The 17,862-nt window shown below is 51.4% G+C and overlaps 1 protein-coding gene across 1 annotated transcript in view; it reads right to left on the reverse strand.

The window, feature by feature from the left end:
* Nucleotides 1–17,862, reverse strand: part of PDXK (pyridoxal kinase) — a 115,870-nt gene that overhangs the window by 60,016 nt on the left and 37,992 nt on the right. Inside the window, exons 5-6 of the mRNA XM_068271038.1 lie at nt 14,097–14,143; nt 5,382–5,467 (exon numbers count right to left, since the gene is read on the reverse strand). Of these exons, the coding sequence (XP_068127139.1) occupies nt 5,382–5,467; nt 14,097–14,143 (133 nt within the window). The remainder of the gene's footprint in view (nt 1–5,381; nt 5,468–14,096; nt 14,144–17,862) is intronic.

Here is a 17,862-nt window from a genome sequence, read left to right on the forward strand (position 1 = left end):
TGGTACGGCCCCCACCGAGCCCTGATCTCACAGCAGATGGTACGGCCCCCTCTGAGCCCTGATCTCACAGCAGGTGGTACGGCCCCCACTGAGTCCTGATCTCACAGCAGATGGTACGGCCCCCTCTGAGCCCTGATCTCACAGCAGATGGTACGGCCCCCACTGAGTCCTGATCTCACAGCAGATGGTACAGCCCCCACTTAGTCCTGATCTCACAGCAGATGGTACGGCCCCCTCTGATCCCTGATCTCACAGCAGATGGTACGGCCCCCACTGAGCCCTGATCTCACAGCAGATGGTACGTCCCACACTGAGTCCTGATCTCACAGCAGATGGTACGGCCCCCTCTGAGCCCTGATCTCACAGCAGATGGTACAGCCCCCACTGAGTCCTCATCTCACAGCAGATGGTACGGCCCCCACTGAGTCCTGATCTCACAGCAGATGGTACGGCCCCCACTGAGCCCTGATCTCACAGCAGATGGTACGGACCCCTCTGAGCCCTGATCTCACAGCAGTTGGTACGGCCCCCTCTGAGCCCTGATCTCACAGCAGATGGTACGGCCCACACTGAGCCCTGATCTCACAGCAGATGGTACGGACCCCTCTGAGCCCTGATCTCACAGCAGATGGTACGGCCCCCTCTGAGCCCTGATCTCACAGCAGATGGTACGGCCCACACTGAGCCCTGATCTCACATCAGATGGTACGGCCCCCACTGAGCCCTGATCTCACAGCAGATGGTACGGCCCCCACTGAGCCCTGATCTCACATCAGATGGTACGGCCCCCTCTGAGCCCTGATCTCACAGCAGATGGTACGGCCCCCACTGAGTCCTGATCTCACAGCAGATGGTACGGCCCCCACTGAGCCCTGATCTCACAGCAGATGGTACGGACCCCTCTGAGCCCTGATCTCACAGCAGTTGGTACGGCCCCCTCTGAGCCCTGATCTCACAGCAGATGGTACGTCCCACACTGAGTCCTGATCTCACAGCAGATGGTACGGACCCCTCTGAGCCCTGATCTCACATCAGATGGTACGGCCCCCTCTGAGCCCTGATCTCACAGCAGATGGTACGGCCCCCACTGAGCCCTGATCTCACATCAGATGGTACGACCCCCACTGAGCCCTGATCTCACATCAGATGGTACGGCCCCCTCTGAGCCCTGATCTCACAGCAGATGGTACGGCCCCCTCTGAGCCCTGATCTCACAGCAGATGGTACGGCCCCCACTGAGCCCTGATCTCACAGCAGATGGTACGGCCCCCTCTGAGCCCTGATCTCACAGCAGATGGTACGGCCCCCTCTGAGCCCTGATCTCACAGCAGATGGTACGGCCCCCTCTGAGCCCTGATCTCACAGCAGATGGTACGGCCCCCTCTGAGCCCTGATCTCACAGCAGATGGTACGGCCCCCACTGAGCCCTGATCTCACATCAGATGGTGTCACGAAACAGCCGTGAGAAACGCAGGTGAATCGGGAAGATTTGCGCAGTCATTGCAGCGATCAAAATGACAATTTTTCACTGTACCATTGGTTTCTACCAATGCTACACATAAATTATCCCAACTTAATATACTCCACAGAACTCTCCTAACCCCTAAAAGATTATATAGCATGCATTTTAGAGATGACCCTATCTGTGCCCGCTGTAGTAGAGACCACGGAGATCTTATTCACATGCTGTGGCATTGCCCCAAACTTCATAGATACTGGAAAGATATTTTAGATATAATTGACACTCTCATCAATGCTACTGTTCCGAGAACCTTCCAGTTCTGTCTATTAGGGCTACTGTCGGGGTTAAAGGTCCCAGATCCAACACAAACTATGCTTCATAGGCTGTTATTTCAAGCTAGAAAGCTTATCCTATCTGTTTGGATTGATCCAGCTCCTCCTTCCTCCGCCTCCTGGATTATACAGGTAAATTCTTATCTAAAGTTCGAAAAATTGGTATATGCACACAGAGGTGCACCCCAAAAATTTGAACAAATATGGGCTCCCTGGCTAAATACTCCTGGTCTTCCTGACCGGGCATTGATTATCGATAGACTATTTACTCTGGGCATTTGAATGGGTAAAGAAAATCCTGAAACTGCTATCACCTTCTCTTTACTCCCTTTAGTCACTACAGTTGCCCTTTAATCTGTTAAACTAGCCCTGTGATTGGACAAATGTATGTCTATGTTGATCATTTGTTGTTTGATTGTATGTATACCAAATACCTCTGAAGGTAATACCTGCTGCTGTTGTAAAGTGTTATATCTGATGTAAACTTGTTCTGTTTACATTTTGTTCTTTGACTTTAATAAAGGATGATTTAAAAAAAAAGACAATTTTTCTTCTAAAATATGTTTGCTGACCAGTGAAGACATGTTGGTTTAATTTACTTGATCAAAAGAAGACAGTTCACAGGTACCTGTCACAACTCTGACCAGGTAATTACCTCCTCATAGTTACCTGTGACCGACAGCATACACAGGAATAGGCAGGAAAGCCACAGCAGGGGGCCTATTCAAAAACTGCAGTCACACAAACAGAACGGCAGCAACACAGCAGGGTATTGTCATATGGACAGCCCAAAGCGAATATAGCCAGTCATTTTTTGGTAAGATTACAGCAGAATGCCACTGACTATCTCTACTAAAATAACACATTTAGGCGCAGTTGAAATTGCGCACGTTTTAAGAGATCGTGGGAGTTCGTAGCCCATTCCTAAGCAGAGTTATTAAGTTTTGTGCAACCACTTGGGCTAGACTCAGGATTCTTGGTCTCTGTATGATTCCCCGAATCCACTGTGTATTAATCTGTCATCAGCGCAAATGTGGCATTTATCGGTTCTGAATTACAGCGTTTTATAAGTTTAAACCTAAATCTCTCTCCAAGGACTTGAACTGTGATTGGTTTGTCAACCAGAGGGGCGGGCTTGGTCCCACCCCAAAACTAGCTTCCATAAAACCAGGATGCATACAAGGAGGGGCAGTCTTCCCCATGTACCATCACCTGATCAGGCCAGCCAGAGGACCATGTGGCTGGCAGCCATTTTCCTGAACTGAAACAAAGGACATTTTTCATGTGCACAGATTTTCCCAGAAAGGACAGATTTCCATGAACCTAAGTACTTTATTCCATTTTTTATTTCATACTGTGCTATTATTTGTCTCTATAATTGTTGATTTTAACGATTTTCTGTATATATTAATTATTTATGTTGCATTTTTTAATAAACAACGCTAGCGTCATTTATTTATTCAGCTACCCTGCTATTCAGCCGCACAAACTGAACCCTGGCTTCTGAAGAGTCGCTACTAATGTTAATAGCTAGATAAAAATAGAGTGTGTTTAACCGTCTTCTATTTGCAGGTCTAGAGTCAGTCAGTCAGTCAGTGGGTTCCTCTTTCCCATGGTAACAGAGGTGGTGGCAGTTATACCCTAAAATAGTGTGCAATTTGTATTACCGTAACTCACAGGCTCCCTTCTAGTCGGTCTGCTGCCAAAAAATCCAAGCGGTTTCTGAGCACCGATTGTGACCACAGATTGCATGGTCTGTGTGCTGAAACAGATTGGGAGGCATTGTGCGGTCCGGCCACTAGGGGCCCTGTGACAGATGGTACGGCCCACACTGAGCCCTGATCTCACAGCAGATGGTACGGCCCACACTGAGCCCTGATCTCACAGCAGATGGTACGGCCCCCGCTGAGCCCTGATCTCACAGCAGATGGTACAGTCCCCTCTGAGCCCTCATCACACAACAGATGGTACGGCCCCCTCTGAGCCCTGATCTCACAGCAGATGCTACGGCCCTCACTGATCCCTGACCTCACAGCAGATGGTACGGCCCCCTCTGAGCCCTGATCTCAAAGCAGATGGTACGGCCCCCTCTGAGCCCTGATCTCACAGCAGATGGTACGGCCCCCTCTGAGCCCTGATCTCACAGCATATGGTACGGCCCCCTCTGAGCCCTGATCTCACAGCAGATGGTACGGCCCCCTCTGAGCCCTGATCTCACAGCAGATGGTACGGCCCCCTCTGAGCCCTGATCTCACAGCAGATGGTACGGCCCCCTCTGAGCCCTGATCTCACAGCAGATGGTACGGCCCCCACTGAGCCCTGATCTCACAGCAGATGGTACGGCCCCCTCTGAGCCCTGATCTCACAGCAGATGGTACGGCCCCCTCTGAGCCCTGATCTCACAGCAGATGGTACGGCCCACACTGAGCCGTGATCTCACAGCAGATGGTACGGCCCACACTGAGCCCTGATCTCACAGCAGATTATACGGCCCCCTCTGAGCCCTGATCTCACAGCAGATGGTACGGCCCCCACTGAGCCCTGATCTCACAGCAGATGGTACGGCCCCCGCTGAGCCCTGATCTCACAGCAGATGGTACGGCCCCCTCTGATCCCTGATCTTACAGCAGATAGTACGGCCCACACTGAGCCCTGATCTCACAGCAGATGGTACGGCCCCCACTGAGCCCTGATCTCACAGCAGATGGTACGGCCCCCTCTAAGCCCTGATCTCACAGCAGATGGTACGGCCCCCACTGAGCCCTGATCTCACAGCAGATGGTATGGCCCCCTCTGAGCCCTGATCTCACAGCAGATGGTACGGCCCACACTGAGCCCTGATCTCACAGCAGATGGTACGGCCCCCACTGAGCCCTGATCTCACAGCAGATGGTACGGCCCACACTGAGCCCTGATCTCACAGCAGATGGTACGGCCCCCACTGAGCCCTGATCTCACAGCAGATGGTACGGCCCCCTCTGATCCCTGATCTCACAGCAGATGGTACGGCCCACACTGAGCCCTGATCTCACATCAGATGGTACGGCCCCCTCTGAGCCCTGATCTCACAGCAGATGGTACGGACCCCTCTGAGCCCTGATCTCACAGCAGATGGTACGGCCCCCACTGAGCCCTGATCTCACAGCAGATGGTATGGCCCACTCTGAGCCCTGATCTCACAGCAGATGGTACGGCCCACACTGAGCCCTGATCTCACATCAGATGGTACGGCCCACACTGAGCCCTGATCTCACAGCAGATGGTACGGCCCCCTCTGATCCCTGATCTCACAGCAGATGGTATGGCCCCCTCTGAGCCCTGATCTCACATCAGATGGTACGGCCCACACTGAGCCCTGATCTCACAGCAGATGGTACGGCCCACACTGAGCCCTGATCTCACAGCAGATGGTACGTCCCACACTGAGCCTCGAGATAACAAATGCCCCCTATGTCTGTGTCATGTGATCAGAGACCAGTGTCCACTACCACATAACTATGGCCAAGGTTAAGCCACTAGCTCCATATGCCTGGGTCATGTGACCAGAGATGATATATGAAGATGATCAATCATAGAATTACACTTACTCCGCCTCAAACTGATTTGGGGTGATGATATTGGCGACAGGAACAACCAAATTCTTGTAGACCGGCATCAAGTCCTCCGGGACATACTGCAAAACAAGGACTCCAACAGTTCATTGGTGACTGGGGGGAGGGGGAGTGAGCAGGGCAGAAGACAGAGCAGCAAATACAGCAATGAGGATATTAGAGTGTAAGCTCCTCTGGTGCAGAGACTGATGGGAATGGATCAGTGATCTCTGTACAGCGCTGTGGTATATGTCAGAGCTATATAAATGTATAATAATAATAGTGTGTGACTGTGGGGAGGACATTAGAGTGTAAGCTCCTCTGGTGCAGAGGCTGATGGGAATGGATCAGTGATCTCTGTACAGCGCTGTGGTATATGTCAGAGCTATATTAATGTATAATAATAGTGTGTGACTGTGGGGAGGACATTAGATTGTAAGCTCTTCTGGTGCAGAGGCTGATGGGAATGGATCAGTGATCTATGTACAGTGCTGTGGTATATGTCAGAGCTATATAAATGTATAATAATAGTGTGTGACTGTGGTGAGGACATTAGAGTGTAAGCTCCTCTGGTGCAGAGACTGATGGGAATGGATCAGTGATCTCTGTACTGCGCTGTGGTATATGTCAGAGCTGTATAATAGTGTGTGACTGTGGTGAGGACATTAGAGTGTAAGCTCCTCTGGTGCAGAGACTGATGGGAATGGATCAGTGATCTCTGTACTGCGCTGTGGTACATGTCAGAGCTGTATAATAGTGTGTGACTGTGGTGAGGACATTAGAGTGTAAGCTCCTCTGGTGCAGAGACTGATGGGAATGGATCAGTGATCTCTGTACAGCACTGTGGAATATGTCAGAGCTATATAAATGTATAATAATAATAGTGTGACTGTGGTGAGGACATTAGAGTGTAAGCTCCTCTGGTGCAGAGACTGATGGGAATAGATCAGTGATCTCTGTACAGCACTGTGGAATATGTCAGAGCTATATAAATGTATAATAATAATAGTGTGTGGCTGTGGTGGGGACATTAGAGTGTAAGCTCCTCTGGTGCAGAGACTGATGGGAATGGATCAGTGATCTCTGTACAGCACTGTGGAATATGTCAGAGCTATATAAATGTATAATAATAATAGTGTGACTGTGGTGAGGACATTAGAGTGTAAGCTCCTCTGGTGCAGAGACTGATGGGAATAGATCAGTGATCTCTGTACAGCACTGTGGAATATGTCAGAGCTATATAAATGTATAATAATAATAGTGTGTGACTGTGGTGAGGACATTAGAGTGTAAGCTCCTCTGGTGCAGACACCAGGGCTGTGGAGTCTGAGTCGGAGTCGTGGAGTCGGAGTCGTGGAGTCGGACAATTTTGGGTGCCTGGAGTCGGAGTCGGGAAAAAATGCACCGACTCCGACTCCGACTGCTAATGAATTTGTAACTGTAATTAAAATAGAAAATATGATAAAATCTTCTATTTCTCAGGTAATAGTCATTAAAAATAATGTATATATACAGTATATATACAGTAATAGCTGTGCTTAGTCCATAAAAATAAAACAAACCAATCAAAATTAGTTACTTGTGCTGCTTCAATAAAGCAGTCCCCGTATTTTTAAGGTCAGATATACATATCTGATTGTGACTGTATATATGATGTGTACACAGGAATCTCTTATATATGTTACGGCCAGAACCCGAAGTGTGGCCACTTCGGGTTCTGGCCGGCCAATTTGCGAAGTGGCCGCAGCGCAGCGGCCAATGTTAGAAATGCAAAGCTACACTTATTTTACGGCCGTCTCGCTGCGGCCAAATGTATTAAAAGTTGCTTAAATTTAATTAAATATAGCCGGCGGCGATGTGATAGATGAAGCCGCCGGCTTTCGCACTGCCTCCCCCCCCCCCCCCCCCCCCGATTCTCACCCCCCCCCCCCCCCCCCGCCTCTCTCCTTGTCCCCGCCTTCCATACAATACGGAGCCGCCGGGAGAGTCGTTCGTCGCGGCAGGGGAAGCAGAGCGGGGAGGCTGCAGACATTGCTTCTGCCAGCGCCCGCTCTGCAGGAACGGCAGGATTCCCCTGCCGCGACGAACGACTCTCGGGGGACACGCGTGTCCCCGCCCGGCTGCTCCGTATGTCGTATAGGAGGCAGGGAGAGGAGGAGGAGGCAGTGCGAAAGCCGGCGGCTTCATCTATCACATCGCCGCCGGCTATATTTAATTAAATTAAGCAACTTTTAATACATTTGGCCGCAGCGAGACGGCTGTAAAATAAATGTAAACTTTCCATTTCTAACATTGGCCGCTGCGCTGCGGCCACTTTGCACATTGGCCGGCCAGAACCCGAAGTGGCTGGCCAGAACGCGAAGTGGCCACACTTCGGGTTCTGGCCGTAACATATATACTAAATAACATCTATGCTGTAAGAATAAAGCCTGATGTGTAGCTGTGTCACTAATAGAGATGGTCAATGAGATGGAAATAATTCTGCATTGATGCTGATTTATGCAAATGTATGCACTCCCTTTGCTGATGAAATCAAATAATTTGATATGTTGTTAAAATTTGGTTTGGTGACTACAAATTAAAGGGTACCTGAGACGGATGAAAAGTAAAGTTTTATACATACCTGGGGCTTTCTCCAGCCCCCTTCAGGCCAATCAGTCCCTCGCTGTCCTCCACCACCCGGATCTTCTGCTATGAGTCCTGGTAATTCAGCCAGTCAGCGCTGTCCGGCCGCATGCTGCTCCCACAGCCAGGAACATTCTGCAACTGTGCATTAGTGCTGCACAGGTGTAGTATGCTCCTGGCGGCGGAGTGTGTGCATGCGCACTACGCCCGACTGGCTCAAGTACCTGGACTCATAGCAGAAGATCCAGGTGGTGGAGGAGGACAACGAGGGACTGATTATCCTGAAGGCGGCTGGAGGAAGCTCCAGGTATGTATAAAACTTTAATTTCATCTGTCTCAGGTTTACTTTGTTACACAGTAGTACTATACTCTACATATGCACTCCCCACAGAGCTGCATAGAATCCACTGAGAATGCTGTGCACATTGAACACAGAGGTGTTGTCTGTCACCCATAAACCTTGCTCAGATTGTGCATGAAGAATGTGTAATAGAGGAAGAATCCCCTCATCCCCCTGCAGAGTACCTGCACATCACTCTTACATGTACCCACAGTTACATTGCCTAGGGCCTGATCCATGTTCAGATTGTGCATGAAGAATGTGTAATAGAGGAAGAATCTCCTCATTCCCCTGCAGAGTACCTGCACATCACTCTTACATGTACCCACAGTCACATTGCCTAGGTCCTGATCCATGTTCAGATTGTGCATGAAGAATGTGTAATAGAGGAAGAATCTCCTCATTCCCCTGCAGAGTACCTGCACATCACTCTTACATGTACCCACACTTACATTGCCTAGGGCCTGATCCATGTTCAGATTGTGCATGAAGAATGTGTAATAGAGGAAGAATCCCCTCATTCCCCTGCAGAGTACCTGCACATCACTCTTACATGTACCCACAGTTACATTGCCTAGGGCCTGATCCATGTTCAGATTGTGCATGAAGAATGTGTAATAGAGGAAGAATCCCCTCATTCCCCTGCAGAGTACCTGCACATCACTCTTACATGTACCCACAGTCACATTGCCTAGGGCCTGATCCATGTTCAGATTGTGCATGAAGAATGTGTAATAGAGGAAGAATCCCCTCATTCCCCTGCAGAGTACCTGCACATCACTCTTACATGTACCCACACTTACATTGCCTAGGGCCTGATCCATGTTCAGATTGTGCATGAAGAATGTGTAATAGAGGAAGAATCCCCTCATTCCCCTGCAGAGTACCTGCACATCACTCTTACATGTACCCACACTTACATTGCCTAGGGCCTGATCCATGTTCAGATTGTACATGAAGAATGTGTAATAGAGGAAGAATCTCCTTATTCTCCTGCAGAGTACCTGCACATCACTCTTACATGTACACACAGTTACATTGCCTAGGGCCTGATCCATGTTCAGATTGTGCATGAAGAATGTGTAATAGAGGAAGAATCCCCTCATTCCCCTGCAGAGTACCTGCACATCACTCTTACATGTACACACAGTTACATTGCCTAGGGCCTGATCCATGTTCAGATTGCGCATGAAGAATGTGTAATAGAGGAAGAATCTCCTCATTCCCCTGCAGAGTACCTGCACATCATTCTTACATGTACCCACAGTTACATTGCCTAGGGCCTGATCCATGTTCAAATTGTGCATGAAGAATGTGTAATAGAGGAAGAATCCCCTCATTCCCCTGCAGAGTACTTGCACATCACTCTTACATGTACACACAGTTACATTGCATAGGGCCTGATCCATGTTCAGATTGTACATGAAGAATGTGTAATAGAGGAAGAATCTCCTCATTCCCCTGCAGAGTACCTGCACATCATTCTTACATGTACCCACAGTCACATTGCCTAGGGCCTGATAGATGTTCTTTGTTCCGGTTTGTACCTTTTACAAGTACTCTTACCAAGAACTAGTTTTAGTCTAAAGGGAATAAATATAGTAGTCTACATATCCTTCTCACTTCAGTTGTCTTGTAAAATTCCTAAGCGTTGGCAGTTATGAGACGAAGTTCACGTTACATACTTTTAATCAACAAAATTGTAATATGCAAATTAGAGGAGTCGGAGTCGAGGAGTCGGAGTTGGTGGAATCCTAAACTGAGGAGTCGGAGTCGGTGGATTTTTGGACCGACTCCACAGCCCTGGCAGAGACTGATGGGAATGGATCAGTGATCTCTGTACAGTGCTGTGGTATATGTCAGAGCTATATAAATGTATAATAATAATAGTGTGTGACTGGTGAGGACATTAGAGTGTAAGCTCCTCTGGTGCAGAGACTGATGGGAATGGATCAGTGATCTCTGTACAGCACTGTGGAATATGTCAGAGCTATATAAATGTATAATAATAATAGTGTGTGGCTGTGGTGAGGACATTAGAGTGTAAGCTCCTCTGGTGCAGAGACTGATGGGAATGGATCAGTGATCTCTGTACAGCGCTGTGGTATATGTCAGAGCTATATAAATGTATAATAATAATAGTGTGACTGTGGTGAGGACATTAGAGTGTAAGCTCCTCTGGTGCAGAGACTGATTGGAATGGATCAGTGATCTCTGTACAGTGCTGTGGAATATGTCAGAGCTATATAAATGTATAATAATAATAGTGTGTGACTGGTGAGGACATTAGAGTGTAAGCTCCTCTGGTGCAGAGACTGATGGGAATGGATCAGTGATCTCTGTACAGCGCTGTGGTATATGTCAGAGCTATATAAATGTATAATAATAATAATAGTGTGTGACTGTGGTGAGGACATTAGAGTGTAAGCTCCTCTGGTGCAGAGGCTGATGGGAAAGGATTGCTCAGTGGTTAGGGTGGTGCAGTGCTGGTAGTGCAGCAGGATACAGTATAGGTATGCAATGGAAAGCAGTAATTACACAGCAGCGAGTGGGAAGGGAAGCAGGGTGAGGGTAGTAGTGCAGATGAAGGTGCAGAGGTCGGTGAGGGACAGTGAAGGGGGATGCAGTGTTAGGTGGTAAGATGGAAAGTGCAGTAGGTAGATGGAGGTTCAGTAGTTAGCTGGAGATACTGTGGGCAGATGGTGGTGCAGTGGGTAGCTGGAGATGCAGTGGGTAGCTGGAGGTGCAGTGGTTAGCTGGAGGTGCAGTGGTTAGCTGGAGGTGCAGTGGTTAGCTGGAGGTGCAGTGGTTAGCTGGAGGTGCAGAGGTTAGCTGGAGGTGCAGAGGTTAGCTGGAGGTGCAGAGGTTAGCTGGAAGTGCAGTGGTTAGCTGGAGGTGCAGTGGTTAGCTGTAGATGCAGTGGGTAGCTGGAGGTACAGAGGGTAGCTGGAGGTACAGAGGGTAGCTAGAGGTACAGAGGGTAGCTAGAGGTACAGAGGGTAGCTGGAGGTGCAGAGGGTAGCTAGAGGTGCAGTGGTTAGCTGGAGGTGCAGTAGTTAGCTGGAGGAACAGGTGGCAGATGGTGGCGAAGTGGTTAGCTGGAGGTGTAGTGGTTAGCTGGGGGTGCAGTGGGTAGCTGGAGGTGCAGTGGGCAGATGGTGGTGCAGTGGGCAGATGGTGGTGCAGTAGTTAGCTGGAGGAACAGTTCGCAGATGGTGGTGCAGTGGTTAGCTGGAGGTGCAGTGGTTAGCTGGAGGTGCAGTGGTTAGCTGGAGGTGCAGTGGTTAGCTGGAGGAACAGTTGGCAGATGGTGGTGAAGTGGTTAGCTGGAGGTGCAGTGGGTAGCTGGAGGTGCAGTGGGTAGCTGGAGGTGCAGTGGGTAGCTGGAGGTGCAGTGGGTAGCTGGAGGTGAAGGGCAGATGGTGGTGCAGTAGTTAGCTGGAGGAACAGTTGGCAGATGGTGGTGCAGGGGTAGCTGGAGGTGCAGTGGGTAGCTGGAGGTGCAGTGGTTAGCTGGAGGTGCAGTGGGCAGATGGTGGTGAAGTGGTTAGCTGTAGGTGCAAGGTGCAGTGGGTAGCTGGAGGTGCAGTGGGCAGATGGTGGTGCAGTAGTTAGCTGGAGGAACAGTTGGCAGATGGTGGTGAAGTGGTTAGCTGGAGGTGCAGTGGGTAGCTGGAGGTGCAGTGGGTAGCTGGAGGTGCAGTGGGTAGCTGGAGGTGAAGGGCAGATGGTGGTGCAGTAGTTAGCTGGAGGAACAGTTGGCAGATGGTGGTGCAGGGGTAGCTGGAGGTGCAGTGGGTAGCTGGAGTTGCAGTGGTTAGCTGGAGGTGCAGTGGTTAGCTGGAGGTGCAGTGGGCAGATGGTGGTGAAGTGGTTAGCTGTAGGTGCAAGGTGCAGTGGGTAGCTGGAGGTGCAGTGGGCAGATGGTGGTGCAGTAGTTAGCTGGAGGAACAGTTGGCAGATGGTGGTGAAGTGGTTAGCTGGAGGTGCAGTGGGTAGCTGGAGGTGCAGAGGGCAGATGGTGGTGCAGTAGTTAGCTGGAAGAACAGTTGGCAGATGGTGGTGAAGGGGTTAGCTGGAGGTGCAGTGGTTAGCTGGAGGTGCAGTGGGTAGCTGGAGGTGCAGTGGGTAGCTGGAGGTGCAGTGGGTAGCTGGAGGTGCAGTGGGTAGCTGGAGGTGAAGGGCAGATGGTGGTGCAGTAGTTAGCTGGAGGAACAGTTGGCAGATGGTGGTGCAGGGGTAGCTGGAGGTGCAGTGGGTAGCTGGAGGTGCAGTGGTTAGCTGGAGGTGCAGTGGGCAGATGGTGGTGAAGTGGTTAGCTGTAGGTGCAAGGTGCAGTGGGTAGCTGGAGGTGCAGTGGGCAGATGGTGGTGCAGTAGTTAGCTGGAGGAACAGTTGGCAGATGGTGGTGAAGTGGTTAGCTGGAGGTGCAGTGGGTAGCTGGAGGTGCAGTGGGTAGCTGGAGGTGCAGTGGGTAGCTGGAGGTGAAGGGCAGATGGTGGTGCAGTAGTTAGCTGGAGGAACAGTTGGCAGATGGTGGTGCAGGGGTAGCTGGAGGTGCAGTGGGTAGCTGGAGTTGCAGTGGTTAGCTGGAGGTGCAGTGGTTAGCTGGAGGTGCAGTGGGCAGATGGTGGTGAAGTGGTTAGCTGTAGGTGCAAGGTGCAGTGGGTAGCTGGAGGTGCAGTGGGCAGATGGTGGTGCAGTAGTTAGCTGGAGGAACAGTTGGCAGATGGTGGTGAAGTGGTTAGCTGGAGGTGCAGTGGGTAGCTGGAGGTGCAGAGGGCAGATGGTGGTGCAGTAGTTAGCTGGAAGAACAGTTGGCAGATGGTGGTGAAGGGGTTAGCTGGAGGTGCAGTGGTTAGCTGGAGGTGCAGTGGTTAGCTGGAGGTGCATTGGTTAGCTGGAGGTGCATTGGTTAGCTGGAGGTGCAGTGGGTAGCTGGAGTTGCAGTGGTTAGCTGGAGGTGCAGTGGTTAGCTGGAGGTGCAGTGGGCAGATGGTGGTGAAGTGGTTAGCTGGAGGTGCAAGGTGCAGTGGGTAGCTGGAGGTGCCGTGGGCAGATGGTGGTGCAGTAGTTAGCTGGAGGAACAGTTGGCAGATGGTGGTGAAGTGGTTAGCTGGAGGTGCAGTGGGTAGCTGGAGGTGCAGTGGGTAGCTGGAGGTGCAAAGGGCAGATGGTGGTGCAGTAGTTAGCTGGAGGAACAGTTGGCAGATGGTGGTGAAGTGGTTAGCTGGAGGTGCAGTGGTTAGCTGGAGGTGCAGTGGTTAGCTGGAGGTGCATTGGTTAGATGGAGGTGCAGTGGGTAGCTGGAGGTGCAGAGGGCAGATGGTGGTGCAGTAGTTAGCTGGAGGAACAGTTGGCAGATGGTGGTGAAGTGGTTAGCTGGAGGTGCAGTGGTTAGCTGGAGGTGCAGTGGTTAGCTGGAGGTGCAGTGGTTAGCTGGAGGTGCAGAGGGCAGATGGTGGTGCAGTGGTTAGCTGGAGGAACAGTTGGCAGATGGTGGTGAAGTGGTTAGCTGGAGGTGCAGTGGGTAGCTGGAGGTGCAGTGTTTAGCTGGAGGTGCAGTGGTTAGCTGGAGGAACAGTTGGCAGATGGTGGTGCAGTGGTTAGCTGGAGGAACAGTTGGCAGATGGTGGTGCAGTGGTTAGCTGGAGGTGCAGTGGTTAATGAGTGGTCAGGCAGTGTGTAGAGTGGAGGGAGACAGGGACTCAGTACAGAGGCATTATGGGTAATACATGAGGTCATACCATGGATCCCTCTCCACTCCACTTATCTCCCATCACCGGATCACACACTGCAGGAGAAAGAATCACCACAGTCAGATCATTCCCACATAACAGCTGATAGAAGCCTCCCTCCTCCAGTAGCCAATCATAGAGCACATTCAGAGTACATGTTCCCCCAGGGCAGGTCACAGCACCTCCCCCATACAAAGATCACATGGCCAATCCCCTCCTCAGGAACAGGACCGCTCAGCACCTCCCCCATACAAAGATCACATGGCCAATCCCCTCCTCAGACATGGGACCCCCTCAGCACCTCCCCCATACAAAGATCACATGGCCAATCCCCTCCTCAGGAACAGGACCGCTCAGCACCTCCCCCATACAAAGATCACATGACCAATCCCCTCAGACATAGAACCCCCTCAGCACCTCCCCCATACAGTTATCACATGGTTAATCCCCATGTCAGATGATCACCCATGATCCTCAGTGACTGGAGACACATGGCCCTCTCTCCCAGGGACTGGAGATCTGGTGTGATGGGAAATCTCCCATGATCCTCAGTGACTGGAGACACATGGCCCTCTCTCCCGGAGACTGGAGATCTGGTGTGATGGGAAATCTCCCATGATCCTCAGTGACTGGAGACACATGGGCCTCTCTCCCGGACACTGGAGATCTGGTGTGATGGGAAATCTCCCATGATCCTCAGTGACTGGAGACACATGGCCCTCTCTCCCAGAGACTGGAGATCTGGTGTGATGGGAAATCTCCCATGATCCTCTGCGACTGGAGACACATGGGCCTCTCCTCCGGAGACTGGAGATCTGGTGTGATAGGAAATCTCCCATGATCCTCAGTGACTGGAGACACCTGGGCCTCTCTTCTGGAGATCTGGTGTGATGGGAAATCTCCCATGATCCTCAGTGACTGGAGACACATGGGCCTCTCTCCCAGGGACTGGAGATCTGGTGTGATGGGAAATCTCCCATGATCCTCAGTGACTGGAGACACATGGTCCTCTCTCCCAGGGACTGGAGATCTGGTGTGATGGGAAATCTCCCATGATCCTCAGTGACTGGAGACACATGGGCCTCTCCCCCGGAGACTGGAGATCTGGTTTGATGGGAAATCTCCCATGATCCTCAGTGACTGGAGACACATGGCCCTCTCTCCCGGAGACTGGAGATCTGGTGTGATGGGAAATCTCCCATGATCCTCAGTGACTGGAGACACATGGGCTTCTCTCCCGGAGACTGGAGATCTAGTGTGATAGGAAATCTCCCATGATCCTCAGTGACTGGAGACACATGGGCCTCTCTCCCGGACACTGGAGATCTGGTGTGATAGGAAATCTCCCATGATCCTCAGTGACTGGAGACACATGGCCCTCTCTCCTGGAGATCTGCTGTGATAGGAAATCTCCCATGATCCTCAGTGACTGGAGACACATGGGCCTCTCTCCCGGAGACTGGAGATCTGGTGTGATAGGAAATCTCCCATGATCCTCAGTGACTGGAGACACATGGCCCTCTCTCCCGGAGACTGGAGATCTGGTGTGATGGGAAATCTCCCATGATCCTCAGTGACTGGAGACACATGGCCCTCTCTCCCGGAGACTGGAGATCTGGTGTGATGGGAAATCTCCCATGATCCTCAGTGACTGGAGACACATGGCCCTCTCTCCCGGAGACTGGAGATCTGGTGTGATGAGAAATCTCCCATGATCCTCAGTGACTGGAGACACATGGACCTCTCTCCCAGAGACTGGAGATCTGCTGTGATAGGAAATCTCCCATGATCCTCAGTGACTGGAGACACATGGCCCTCTCTCCCGGAGACTGGAGATCTGGTGTGATAGGAAATCTCCCATGATCCTCAGTGACTGGAGACACATGGGCCTCTCTCCCGGAGACTGGAGATCTGGTGTGATGAGAAATCTCCCATAATCCTCAGTGACTGGAGACACATGGGCCTCTCCCCCGGAGACTGGAGATCTGGTGTGATGGGAAATCTCTCATGATCCTCAGTGACTGGAGACACATGGTCCTCTCTCCCGGAGACTGGAGATCTGGTGTGATGGGAAATCTCCCATGATCCTCAGTGACTGGAGACACATGGCCCTCTCTCCCGGAGACTGGAGATCTGGTGTGATGGGAAATCTCCCATGATCCTCAGTGACTGGAGACACATGGCCCTCTCTCCCGGAGACTGGAGATCTGGTGTGATGGGAAATCTCCCATGATCCTCAGTGACTGGAGACACATGGGCTTCTCTCCCAGGGACTGGAGATCTGGTGTGATGGGAAATCTCCCATGATCCTCAGTGACTGGAGACACATGGTCCTCTCTCCCAGGGACTGGAGATCTGGTGTGATGGGAAATCTCCCATGATCCTCAGTGACTGGAGACACATGGCCCTCTCTCCCGGAGACTGGAGATCTGGTGTGATGGGAAATCTCCCATGATCCTCAGTGACTGGAGACACATGGCCCTCTCTCCCGTAGACTGGAGATCTGGTGTGATGGGAAATCTCCCATGATCCTCAGTGACTGGAGACACATGGGCTTCTCTCCCGGAGACTGGAGATCTAGTGTGATAGGAAATCTCCCATGATCCTCAGTGACTGGAGACACATGGGCCTCTCTCCCGGACACTGGAGATCTGGTGTGATAGGAAATCTCCCATGATCCTCAGTGACTGGAGACACATGGCCCTCTCTCCTGGAGATCTGCTGTGATAGGAAATCTCCCATGATCCTCAGTGACTGGAGACACATGGGCCTCTCTCCCGGAGACTGGAGATCTGGTGTGATAGGAAATCTCCCATGATCCTCAGTGACTGGAGACACATGGCCCTCTCTCCCGGAGACTGGAGATCTGGTGTGATGGGAAATCTCCCATGATCCTCAGTGACTGGAGACACATGGCCCTCTCTCCCGGAGACTGGAGATCTGGTGTGATGGGAAATCTCCCATGATCCTCAGTGACTGGAGACACATGGGCCTCTCCCCCGGAGACTGGAGATCTGGTGTGATGAGAAATCTCCCATAATCCTCAGTGACTGGAGACACATGGCCCTCTCTCCCGGAGACTGGAGATCTGGTGTGATAGGAAATCTCCCATGATCCTCAGTGACTGGAGACACATGGGCCTCTCCCCCGGAGACTGGAGATCTGGTGTGATGGGAAATCTCTCATGATCCTCAGTGACTGGAGACACATGGCCCTCTCTCCCAGGGACTGGAGATCTGGTGTGATGGGAAATCTCCCATGATCCTCAGTGACTGGAGACACATGGCCCTCTCTCCCGGAGACTGGAGATCTGGTGTGATGAGAAATCTCCCATAATCCTCAGTGACTGGAGACACATGGGCCTCTCCCCCGGAGACTGGAGATCTGGTGTGATGGGAAATCTCTCATGATCCTCAGTGACTGGAGACACATGGCCCTCTCTCCCAGGGACTGGAGATCTGGTGTGATGGGAAATCTCCCATGATCCTCGGTGACTGGAGACACATGGCCCTCTATCCCAGAGACTGGAGATCTGGTGTGATGGGAAATCTCCCATGATCCTCAGTGACTGGAGACACATGGCCCTCTCTCCTGGAGATCTGCTGTGATAGGAAATCTCCCATGATCCTCAGTGACTGGAGACACATGGACCTCTCTTCCGGAGACTGGAGATTTGGTGTGATAGGAAATCTCCCATGATCCTCAGTGACTGGAGACACATGGGCCTCTCCCCCGGAGACCGGAGATCTGGTGTGATAGGAAATCTCCCATGATC

Source organism: Hyperolius riggenbachi, chromosome 2 (assembly GCF_040937935.1).
Source record: "Hyperolius riggenbachi isolate aHypRig1 chromosome 2, aHypRig1.pri, whole genome shotgun sequence".
Taxonomy (NCBI): domain Eukaryota; kingdom Metazoa; phylum Chordata; class Amphibia; order Anura; family Hyperoliidae; genus Hyperolius; species Hyperolius riggenbachi.